Below are 12,727 nucleotides of genomic sequence, written 5' to 3' on the forward strand. Positions count from 1 at the left end.
GCACAGGATATCGGTATCCTAGAGATCAAGGTTGCTAATTAGTTTTACATAGTTTACATAGTTGCAACCTAATTTTAGATGCAAGACCTGTAACTTTACTGCGTCTCTTATTTTGCCTCTACTGTTAAGTCAGCATTGCTCATAGGATTGTATTTAAATTACATCAAATAATAATATGTAGGATATTGTTGCATGTAACATGGTTATGACCAAAAAGAGATGTTTACATTATGCTGTGTCAAATTAGATTTAAATGTAACAGCTGACTAATAAAAACGAGCTGAAAAGAGGCCCATAATGTCTACCTTTCAGAATCACTTGCATGATCTGTGAGGGTAGCTTTGTAGTGCAGTTCAGCATTTCACATTTTTCCTTAGCTGCTGATGTGAGGACTTTGATCGAACGTCAGACCTAAGAGGATCTGAGAAACAAAGGCTGTGATTGTTTGCAGTAAAAGTACTGAAGACCTGCTGTGAAAATTATTAATGTAGACCAATATAATGCTACTTAGAAACTAAAATCTCCCTCATGTTTTTTCTTTTAAAAAACTCTCTACAAAATACAAAACATTAATTCTTCATTTCATTAGCAGAGAACCTTGTAATACATGTTGAGACACAGCACCTTAAAATGGAAACATGCATTTGTGACCTTCATGGGTATGGGGACAAGGGGATACTTTTCACTCAGTAAAGCATGGTGCCTTTTCTTTTTACTATAAGAAACATTGACAGATAATGATATACAAATACTTTTATACTTTTAATGTATTTTTAATCTTTGTTGGAAGCCGCCCAGAGTGGCTTGGGAAACCCAGCCAGATGGGCGGGGTACAAATAATAAATTACTATTACTATTCTAACATCTTAAAATAAAAACTGGATTCACCATATATTAGAAGTATGTGTGTTCCTGATACACCCCTTTAAACTGCCTCAGAAATGCAATTTTCAGTGAAGATTGGAGTGGCGAGTAGTAATATTACAATGCAGGTAAGAAGCTGTTCTGCCATATCTGTAAAGGTTAGTGGCATATAGTGGCAGAACTATAGAGCAAACTTAAACGCATGTGAGACACACTGTCCATGAAATGTTGCACTTGTTTGTGTGAAAGGATTTGGATAGTTGGCATGACTATTGAAGTGCAATATTTTGGTAGGAAGACTGATGTGTATGGATACAATTGTGCAAATTCAGCTTTCAGTAAGGAAAAGAGCATAATTCTTGGAGGAAAAAGCATTTGTGCATGGGAAAATTCTGGTAAGTTGTTTAGAGACAGAGATGGTCAAAACTAAAATGAAATATGATTACGTTTTAGTCTGCCTGTACCCTAAAAATGATGACCAGTGATTTCTTAAGTCACTTTGTGTGTGGTCATGATTCAAGGTTGTGCAGTGATTTTCTTTCTCTCTTTCACCGTATTGTAAGCTGTCTTGTACTCAAGGGACTTTGGTTTAGAAACTATGTAGCCAACAATTAAAAGTTACTTGAAGGATCCTGAAAATGGACACTAAATTAAACTTATTTTTATAATAGAAATGTGTGTGAGTGAGTGAGTGTGTCTTAGTGTCTTATAGAAAGATTGTTGACACTGTTATTTGCTATTCTAGTAAAAAATTTCTCAATAAACAAGTTCTCAGAAGATTGTATTCCAGAACACCACTTTAGTACTTTGAAGTCAGTCCCTTTTAAAACTTCAAATTACATAGCTGTAGACTCTGTTGGCTGGATGTCTTTGTTGTATCTGAACTTTTCCATAAACACCATTGCTGGCTTGGGGTCAGACATGGAATGCAGGTGCCCTTTCACTGCTCCTTCTCCTCAGGAAGTCCAGTCAATTAGTTTGAGGCAAAGCCACAGATCTTTTTCTTTTTCCTTTTCATCCTGGGAAATCATGGCCAAACACCGACCTCCACACCAAGTAACTTAAACCAAGTGAAATTAACATACTAGGGGTATAAGCTACGTTCCTCGTTAGAATACTTTAGACTTTGACGTATGTGTGTACTAATGTTGACTGAGCGACTATTTACTTCTTCATTTTTAATAACTTCAGAACGTAATATACCTGGGTCTGTTCTTAGTTGGATTTGAAACATAATTTCATCCAGTTCTGTGTTTTCTCTTTTCAGTACCCTTAAGCTTTGAAATATGTTGTTACCTGTTGACAAACACACCCGTGTTGTTTCACAGTTAATAGCCTTAGATTCAGAAGTAAATTCAGTGTGGCTTTCTCTCTAGTGAGCATGCTAGAACTACAACCTTAATTATGGATATTCTATGATTTCCTCCTGGCATTGTGGGGTCATTGGGTTGGGCTTAGGCTCCTTCACTGATAATGAAAACAGGAGGAAAAAAACTATTTGGGACAGTCACTTTCACTATAATAATAATATTATTATTAAAATAAAAACTGGATTAACCATATATTATGTGCCCCCATTTTCTCTACTTCTACCAGGCTGTTATTTTTCTTCTTTTACCTTTTGTCACAATTTTCTTAGAGAACGCGCCCCCCCTTCCTTTAATCGGCTGCCTCAAACCCTTTCCTACTCTCCTTTTTGTGGCTTTCTGTACCTTTTCAGAAATACAAAAACCTGAGAAATTTATCTCCACTTGACTATCATCCTTCCTTCTGACTGCTCTTTCTCAGGCAGGGACATTAATAAAGCCATTGAGCACCCAATTACTTTTCAACTTCACGCCACCTGATATTCGTGGGCTGTGGCATTCCAGCCCAACGTTGCTGACTGGGCCAATTTTATGCTGTTTGGAGAGGATGCCCTCAAGGATACCCTGATCAAGCTAAAGATAAGTGGAAGGTACTGGTGACGCAAAGATACTGGTGACAACCAATCTTCCAACCAGTCCTTTCAGAACTACCCTTCCCCGGGGCAAGGAAGAAACTACAGACAGAAGTCCTCCTGGAACAGCAGTGATACCCACCCAGGCAGCAGAACACAAGATATCTCCCTCCAACACCTACAGAAATAATCACCAGCAGAACCAATGATGCTACTCTGCCCCAAGTCAGGGATCATCTACAAGCCTTCTTCAACGCTTGGTGTCAGATTACTACAGACCACTGGATTCTCAATACTATATCACATGGATACATGATAGAATGTCTGGCACCCCTAAACTGGTTCCTCCCATCCCTGATCTTCCAACAGTCCAGTCAAGTAACAGGTGATATGTAATTGTGTACAGCATTGTCTCAACATGTCAGCTATCGAACCAGTCCCCCTGAGAGGAATTATTCTATGACATATACTTAATATTATCTGTAGTGCCATGGCCAGATCACTTCCTGATGCAACTGGACTTCTCTATGACCCGTCCCCTCTGCAGGGATGTAGGACCAATTTGAATGATTTGCCACCACCACTTAATGGATCCAAATAGCTTCCAGAGAGTGGTAGAGACATCTTATCCCATGTTGATGGCTTCTCCACTGGAATGCAGAGTTAAGCAGGGCTATCAACCGTCTGGCTCCAAAGCACCCTCTCTAATTGCATGCAAAAATTCTGCAGTGGTTTCTTGTACTCCACCAGTGGGCCATCACACACATTCCACATCACCACATCAAAATGCCACCAAAAGTGTGGGTAGTGATGAAGTGGGCATCTAGCAGAAACTTGCAGAAGGGCACATCTTTTCATGACCCTTACCTCATAGTGGTCACCACAGATGACAGCCTCTACATTTGGGGTCTCACTGTGAGGGACAGATAATCCATGCCCAAAAGTCTCCAGAGGAAGCTGAACACTCGGCTGGAGCAGCCCACCTGGCTCTGATGCACTTTTCTCCACACCTACACATCAAACGTGCTCCTACGCATGGGCAACTCCAACTTGAAATCCTACCTCAATAAGCAGGGGATCACCAAATCCTGGGATCTCCAAGTTGAAATGTTCCACCTCATGCAGTGACCGAAACACCACCTCCTCAGCCTCACATTGGAACACATATCCGGATAGGCTGGAATCTCTGGTTTTCCAGCACAGTATTTTCCACCATCTTATGTTCTCGCTTATCCATCCACTCTAAGAATATACAAAGTCACATGGAAGATCTTCCTGAAGCAATGCAAAGCAACGGTACTGGATCTTCTTGCATTCCTCCAAAATGGCCTCAGCAAAAGTCTAAAACGCAACACTCTGATGAAACATCAGGCGGTGGCTGTTTCTTCCTCAAACACACCACCTCTTCCAGCTCTCACCCCCTAATGAAATGCTTCCCACAAGGAACAATCCTACAGTGTTCCCCAGATGCCCACCACTTCCCTTCTTGGTACCTTCACAAAGTGCTGTCCACCCTTCAGAAACTTCCATTTGAGCCCCTGAAGGAAGTACTTCTCAACATTGAAAGGTCTTACAGTGGAACCTCATGTTACAGACTCCGTTAACCCAGAAATAGTACCTTGGGTTAAGAACTTTACTTCAGGATGAGAACAGAAATTGTGCGGCAGCGGGAGGCCCCATTAGCTAAAGTGGTACCTCAGGTTAAGAACGGTTTCAGGTTAAGAACGGACCTCCGGAACGAATTAAGTTCTTAACCTGAGGTAACACTATATTTCTAATAGCAGTAACTTCGGCTTGATGGGTCTCTGAATTGGTCACCCTGTCTATAGCTAGACATCTCTCTATCTTCCACAAGCACAAAGTGGTTCTTAGAAAGAACCCCTCCTTTCTCCACAAGGTACTTTCCAGCTTCCATATTCAGCAGGAACTTGATCCTTTCCACCTTCTGCCCCAACCCCTCTCACCTATTAGAGAAGACATGGCACTCATTTGATGTCCAATGAGCTCTTAAAGTGTATATTACCAGGACTGAAGAGATCAGACAATCAGAAACCCTGTTCATTTCCTTCCACCCTAACTCACTGGGCAAAAAGGTTAACCCTTCCACCTTATCTAGATAGGACCTCTATAGCCTACAACTTGGTGAATCGTATCTCACCCTACAAATTTGACTGCCCACTCTACCGGGGTTGAGTCCCCCTAGTGATACATTTGTATCTCCCAGTGCATTCACGATGGGAATTTGTGTCTCCATTGAAGCTGCCTTTGGCCGCAGCACCCTACAACAGGCTTTCTACATTCATTTGTCCTTTCAGCTGGAATGTGCCTGATTGGGTACACTTTGATATGTTCCAACGCAGTGACCCCATGATGCTAGGAGGAAACAGTACAATTGGTACTCTCCCAAAGTAGATTTCGACTGGCATTGTGGGGTCACTGGGGCTTTCCATAATATGGGACGCAATATCTTCTACCTGACGGCATTCTAGCCACCTTGTTTACTTTGGGAACATGGGCACCTTTGTGTTGCTTTCCTTACAAGACTCTGATGATTGTTCAAGCTTGGTGAGTTCACAAACTAATTGGGAGCCATCCACGCCCCAAGGGCTTTTCCTCCTTCCTTTGTCATCAGGAGAGGGGCCAAAGCCCAACCCTATGACCCCCATGCTGCCAGTTAAAATCTACCCTTTGGGTGAATATCGGTTGTACTTTTTAGGAAGGACATGATTGAATAGAATGTAAAATTATCCTAGTTTGCTCACAAATGACAATCATTTCTTTAAGCATCATGATGACAATTGTTTTTTTGGATGAAACAGTTATTTTAATTCTCTGTTATTTGAAATGAATGACTATGAAGGTTTTAATGCTAGTCGTCTGGCACTGGTCATTATTATTTTATTGCTGTTGACCCAAATGTAAATTTTAGAGATTCTGCTTGTAGGTTTTAACAATTCCAGGGTAAATAGAAGACCATGTTGAATTACATTTTAAAGATGATAAATGGAACATTTTTACTGAGTTGGATTATGCAGTGCTTAAGAACACCTCCCATACAAACAACAACAGAATGCTTGTGCCATTGTAAACTTTGATGTGACCAGGAATAGTGCCTTGATACCTCTGAACTATGGTAAAGCAATCTCTCATTGAACATCAGGTGGCATCTAACTGTTTATGCAAACTTTGCAGATGCTCTTCCATCGCTTGTTGCAAATTGAACTTTTGACTTTCTTAAATGGTTACAGCTGTTTTGTAAATCTCCTTTTTGAAGTCTGAAATCCTTCATTTGTTTTTTAGCCCACAAAAACTGTAAGAAGAGCTTAAAGAAAAGCATTTACCATTATAAGAAAAGTAAAGCAATATATATTTGTTCTTGTTTTCTTTCACCTGAGCATCTTATGACTTAAATTGCAGAAGGTCTGAATTCTATTCCAGGTGCCCTTCACAATGACTGTTACATACTTGCATATTTATTTGCTTGCAGTGAGACCAAACTTTGAGGATGCTGGAATCGTAGCAGCAGGAAGGAAGCATGAATTTATACGCTCTGAGAGCGAGAACTGGCGCATCTTCAGGGAAGAGCAAAATGGTGAAGATGATGATGGAGGTTGGCGGCTGGCTGGTTCACGAAGGGATGGCGAGAGATGGCGCCCTCATAGTCCAGGTGAGAGGAAATATGGAAAAGTGCAGCACGGACTGGTCAGAGGCAGCAAGCCAGCAATGTCTGGAAGGAAAACTTCCTAAAACAATATTTGAAAGCCTTGTTCTATGATGGCAAAATCGTTTTTAGTTTTTTAAATGGGTTGTTTTGTTTAACCCACTATTTCCAGAACGTCTAGAAAAAAGCAGCTCTTCTTACCTGCTCTGATTTCTTTTCCACCAAACGGCGCTTCCTTTAGTGATCACTCTGAATCATGAGGCTGAAGTTCTGTCATATGCTTCCAGCTACTTGTATAGAAATGGAAAAACTGTTTGTCATGGAGAATACAGCATTGTGTGTCTTCCTGACGTCAGACGTAACTGATAAATGCACAATAAAGCAGCAGTGTGTCTAACTTTGACAGTATTGAAACAGCTGAACCAGCACCACATGATCAGATGTGAAGATTTTACTTAGGGACAAGTACTTGCAGTTCATTTAGTATTTTCTTGTTTAGCATATGAAGAACAACAAGCTAATAAAATTTTTGTTCTCAATAAGTCCATCTGTCTTTTGACAGAAGTCCCGAGGCTGAAATATCATTGGGTAATTTCTGCTACTTTAAAGGAAGTGTAGAGAAACGCCACATTGTGTAGAATACTGAGGGTTTTTCTGTAGTTGCTCTTTAATTTAGATATAGCTGTTTTAGGATAACACTTACTCATTGTCATTTGTGTAATGGAATATTCTCGATCAAAGAGGTGGGCGTTGCAGTAGTCTCAGGTGGAATCCATTATTGCATGAAGAGACTTCCACATACAACAGGACTTTATATTTCTCGCCTCCCCCTCCCCCCCCCCCAAAAAAAATCTGCTTGAGAGGCCTCCCTATCTCAAGAGACTTCCCAAACTCCTGATTTTGGAGAGCATATGGAAGACTTTTGGGGTTCATGAGGAGAGGAAAATGAAGTCACACAAAACAGTATTGGGCTACAACCCTCAGTTCCTTACTGGTTGGTCAAAGTATTGTTCTTCCTCTGTGTGTACAGAGAGCGGGAAGCTTTAATTAATTAATTAAACAGCTTTTAATCTGCTGTGCAACCCAAAAGACTCCCAGAGAGGCTTACAAAGTAAGTAAAACAGTCCCTGCCCTCAGATTTGCCACCTGAAAGGCATGACACACAAGGAAAAAGGAATACAGAGAGGAAGAGAAGAAAGCAATCTCAGGCACCAGTTCTTAAAGGTTACAGTTCTTTTAATTATTGCTGGGATGGAAACAGTACAGTTAGCCTGATAGAATGGCTGCTGTTACATGACAGTGGAGGGAGAGTCATAGGCAGCTGGCCTCTCAGAAGAGGTAATAGAGCAACCCTACTTCTCTCCTCTCCTTTTGCTCTGCAGGCTTGATGCCCTATCAGCTACATCCAAGACTTTTGATTCCAATAGCCATTTCTATCAGGATGACAAATAGTATCCTGTATCTAGTATAACCAATTTAGCCAAAATAAGTAGCTTATGCCAAGCCACATTTGAAGATCACCACATTTCAAGCCCCAGTATCACTCACACCAACTTGCTTGGAAATGCTTCACCTCTCCCAGGTTGTAGAAAGGTGCATCAACACCTGCTGCCTCATTCTCATGCAGGCTTGGGCACAGTTGCACAGCCCTTAGAAACAAGCTTGTTGGCTACAAATCCTTTCCCAGAATTATAGTGCTAGCAGGCCACTTCACCATAGTGACATACAAAACAAGGGCAGATTAAATAAATAGAATTAATTACCACAGATTACAAACTACACTCCAAACTCCAGAATGGAGGATTGTCAGCTAGCAGACAGAGGGTGAAGGCAAGCAGTTTTGAAGATGCTTTAGGACTGATGGAGTTAGTAGAATAGGTGCTGCCTGTGACCTCAAAGAGAAGCATAAAAATATGGTAATCCCCATAAAGTGGTACTTGTCTGGATTCATAGAACCGCAAAGAATGGTCTTACTAGCAAAGGCTGCCCCCCTGTGGCTGAACAGATTGTGAGGCTGCTATTCACAAAGATTGTGAGGCTGCCCTGGGATTAACTCATAGCTAAATTGTTTTTGTTCTTTTAAGCCCACTTGCACGGAGTTGGGTTGTACAGTCCTTTACATTAATAATATAGCTCAAAGTGACAGTGGTTTAAAGGGGAAATAGTGATGATATATTGATAAAATGCGTGTTTCAAGGTGGACCATAAGCTGTAGTGGCGTTCTGAAGTGCTGTCACTTTGTCCTCTCTTTTCCCTATCCTCTTTTCCTCTATCCCTTTCTCCTTCCAAACAAGTTCTTGCCCTATGGGACTCTTTTGTAAAGTTACTTTCCCGCCCCCTTAGACGGCCCTCGTTCTGCAGGCTGGAGAGAACAGATGGAGCGGCGGCGAAGGTTTGAATTTGACTTCCGAGACCGGGATGATGAGCGGGGTTATCGAAGAGTGCGATGTGGCAGTGGCAGTATGGATGATGATAGGGATAGCCTTCCGGAATGGTGCTTAGAAGATGCAGAAGAAGAAATGGGGACCTTTGACTCCTCTGGGGCATTCCTCTCCTTAAAAGTGAGAAACTTTCTGTGAACTTGTCATAATATTAACGGTATTATTTATAACCAGTAGTATAAAGTTTGCTGTTTGCATGTGTGTTTTCCTTAGAAGGTTCAAAAGGAACCAATTCCTGAGGAACAGGAAATGGATTTCCGTCCTGCAGAGGAAGGGGAAGACAGGTCTGATTCAGAAGGAAGTCACAATGAAGAAGCCAAAGAAGTAGATAAGACACACGGAAGGGAAAGTGTTAAGACGGAGCATACAGCAGCAGCAGCAGGTAAGAAGGATTTCTCAAGTCTATCCTTTAAATTTCTCAAGTCTATCCTTCCAGCTCAGTTAAATAAAGTTACCAATCATTTCAGAAGTAACAGAAGAAACAGTCAAAGAATCTTCACCATCCACCAGGTCAGGTACTCCACCAAAATCCCAGTCACAGGAGCCATTACCTACAAGCCTGCTTGAAAGAAGGGAAGACTGTGTTCCAGAAGTAATAGAAAAAAGAGAAGATAAAGAAAACCAAATGGAGGATATCCCATCAGCCAAAGTGCCCAACAGAGAAGGTAATCATATTTCAGGTTTGGTATAATGTATATGCAAAGTATGCAAGCAAGCAAGCAAGCAAATAAATAAATAAATAAATGACTGTAGTGACAAAGCAAGGTGGAAAGGATGAACTGATCATATATTGTTTAAGCATTGTTGAAAGCATGCCAGCTTGCTTATTGTCTGATTATACATTTTATCACATAATAACAGTTCTGGTAGAAAGAAGGGCCTTCAAAGGAATTTAATGTCCATTCTTCCCCACCCCCAGATCCAATTTCTGCTGTCCAGCCTTTACCACAGATTTCTCCAGATGCAGCTTCCCTTGTTCATCTTCCTCCTCCAGAGTCAAATCCAATACCTGCCTTAAGGCCTGTTCAGACATCAGTCACAGCTGCTCCAGGGATGGGTAATATTCCTGCTGACCCTGATGACGAAGAGGGCCTCAAACATTTAGAACAGGTAAAGCATCTTCGTGAATTCTGGTTTGTTTGTTTTTTGTTGTTGTGCTTCAAGGGCTGAAAGAAAACATTCTTTTGTACACTTATCTTGTAAATGCAGCTACCTGATTCAGGTGATTGTGGGCGAAAGCTTTGGGATTCAGACCAGTTGCTGAGAATATCATAGCAATAGCCTTTACAAGTCAGCAGTGCTTATGCACCCAAGGTGGAGACAGGAGTTGAAGGTGCAACCTAGAGCTAATGTACCTAGTCAACTATAGACTAGCACACCCCTCACATAGACCAACAGTTGGCAACTGCAGAGGAAAACTAGTTTTGGGCAGGACTGGCAACTAATTGCTTTTACAATGTTTTCCTGCAACTGATCATGAAAATGGGCAAAACTATATTGATGTATTAATGGGCAAAAATGAAACATATTTTGCAGTTCGACAATACTTTAGATAGTCAACTTAATTTTCATTAAAACAGTTTCAACCTGTATGTTCCTGCCATCTCCTCCTCAAACAAAAATGGAAAATTAATATTTTTGTTAATTAAAGAAGGGGAAGTCCTGTTTTCCAAAATTATGTTGAACCTATCTTGTATATTTGTCTGGTATGCAACTCCAGTAGGTTAACTTTGTGAGTACTAAGTGAATCAAGTTGAAAAATGGACACACACATCGACATTAATATAAATAGATAATCACCTGACTTCATTCATGCAGTAGAAAATATGAGAGTCACCTCATGCTGCTGATACTCAAGTACAAAATATACACACACTGTATTCCCCCCTTCAAAATACACATCAACAGAGGGCCAATCCTTTTCCATGTCAGTCACATATGTTATGATCATCTTCAGAGCCCTTCCCTGTCTGCTGATTTTATATAGGAGCCCCTCAGTGTAAAAATGGCAAATAAAAAATGAGTGAAAATGCAGACTGAAAAAGACTCTGAACATAGATTCTGAAAATGACTCCAGGAACAATTCTTCGTTTTCCAGTAGTTTGAATGTTGCTTAAACCTGTTGCAAGAAACTTGAATTTCCAAAGACCAATAATTTCTTGTAAAATTCCAACCACAATGTATACAGACATCATTACAATTATTACAATTAATCTATTAACCACCATCTCAAGGTGATTTACACGTAAAATAATGAAAAGCAGTTAAACACAAAAGCAACAGAGACATTTCAAACAAGACGAAAACCCCAACAAGCAGACACTTGTGATAAAGACTCATTTATCAATCTGGGAAAGCCTGTTGGAACGAAAATGTCCTCAGCTGTTTCCGGAAGCTGACCATCCTTGCTGCTTACCAGATAATAAGACTTGCTTCCCAGCAAGCAGTTCCACCAAGCTTTATTATCTTTTTGCATAATTATTTAAACTTACTTTTTCATTCCTTTGTATCTGATTCCACCAACCATGATGGTATTATTCATAAGGCTTTCTGCTGAATTTCACCTTATTCCACTGACTGTGTGTAACCTGGCAGTAGTAACCTCAGTCGTTCTTAATGTCCCCCCCCCCCCCTTCTTGCTGCAGCAAGCAGAAAAAATGGTGGCATATTTGCAGGACAGTGCCCTGGATGATGAAAGGCTAGCAGCCAAACTTCAGGAGCAGAGAGTAAAGGGTACTTCAGTACCATTACTCCATGAGGCCATGCAAAAGTGGTTCTACAAAGATCCACAGGGAGAAATTCAGGGTAAGCTTTCATCCTTTCCGCTTTCTATTTTTATTTCACTGGAATGTTGTTGTTTTTTAGTTATATGTGCACTAAAAAAGGGTGAGACATAAATAAAAGAAAAAGAAACACCACCCATGTAGAAGGCAATGTAAAGGGGGGGAGGGAGGGAAATCCATGTATACTGTATACTTTACAAAGTTGTTGTTGCACTCCATCAGATATTAACCTATTACAGTATTTGTAAGAATGGATTCCAAATATAATTGAATCTGTCCATGGCAAGTCTGCGTTTATATGCAAGTTGTTTATATGTTGCGAGTTTGTATAAGTCTTCCATCCAATCATAGAAGGGAGCCACATTTTTATTTTTCTAATTCATCAGTCTTAGTCTTTTTGCTGTGGTAAGGGCACGGAGAATCCACTCATATTGTCCCTTTGTAAGGTTCTATGTGCTGGGTATATAATTCAAAGGGATATTTTGCTCTGTAAATGTAAGATTGTTCCACATAGTTCTGTTGATAGTTTCAGTTACCTTCTGTCAAAAATCTTTCAGTATAGGACAATGAAAAAACATGTTTTAGAGAAGCATTATCCTTGTTGCATCTCCAACAGTTAGATACTAGATAGCCCTTTTTTAAACAAACGTAATGGGGTCCAGTATATTCTAAACATTATTTTTTGTTTTTTGAGCCTCAGTTTAAGGTCCAGAGACACCCTTGTTATAGCACTTAACACAGATTCCCACTGTGGGGTCGAAGTTGAGATCTCTAATTCTTTTTTCCATTTCTCCCTCAGTACCTGTATATCAAATTGGTTTGCTAGTGACATATATTTATATATGTTGATGGCCGGGTTTTTTGTTGTGTAAGAATCACTTGCTTCAATATCTTTGGGGTCTCTCTGGCTGTAAAAGCTGCTGGTCCGTAGATGGTGGCTAGCAAGTTTTTTATCTGCAGATATTGCCATTGAGCATTTGTAGGTAATCTGTATTTGTCTCTTAAGACAGAATATGTATAAAATTCATCCTCTTCGTTT

The 12,727-nt window shown here is 40.5% G+C and overlaps 2 protein-coding genes across 7 annotated transcripts in view; one reads left to right on the forward strand and one right to left on the reverse strand.

Moving 5' to 3' along the window:
* The window catches only part of LOC114598132 (nuclear body protein SP140-like protein), a 402,008-nt gene that overhangs the window by 130,828 nt on the left and 258,453 nt on the right, over positions 1-12,727 (reverse strand). The window lies entirely within an intron of this gene.
* Positions 1-12,727, forward strand: part of GIGYF2 (GRB10 interacting GYF protein 2) — a 73,347-nt gene that overhangs the window by 43,283 nt on the left and 17,337 nt on the right. For 2 of the 5 annotated variants that reach the window (XM_077930069.1, XM_077930071.1), the window contains 6 exons: positions 6,291-6,470; positions 8,808-9,025; positions 9,119-9,287; positions 9,370-9,570; positions 9,825-10,015; positions 11,551-11,710. In XM_077930069.1, coding sequence (XP_077786195.1) covers positions 6,291-6,470; positions 8,808-9,025; positions 9,119-9,287; positions 9,370-9,570; positions 9,825-10,015; positions 11,551-11,710 — 1,119 coding nt within the window. The remainder of the gene's footprint in view (positions 1-6,290; positions 6,471-8,807; positions 9,026-9,118; positions 9,288-9,369; positions 9,571-9,824; positions 10,016-11,550; positions 11,711-12,727) is intronic. The other 3 variants (XM_028730721.2, XM_028730728.2, XM_028730724.2) reach the window with 2 other exon arrangements.

The sequence above is a fragment of the Podarcis muralis genome, chromosome 6 (genome assembly GCF_964188315.1).
Source record: "Podarcis muralis chromosome 6, rPodMur119.hap1.1, whole genome shotgun sequence".
NCBI classification, from domain to species: domain Eukaryota; kingdom Metazoa; phylum Chordata; class Lepidosauria; order Squamata; family Lacertidae; genus Podarcis; species Podarcis muralis.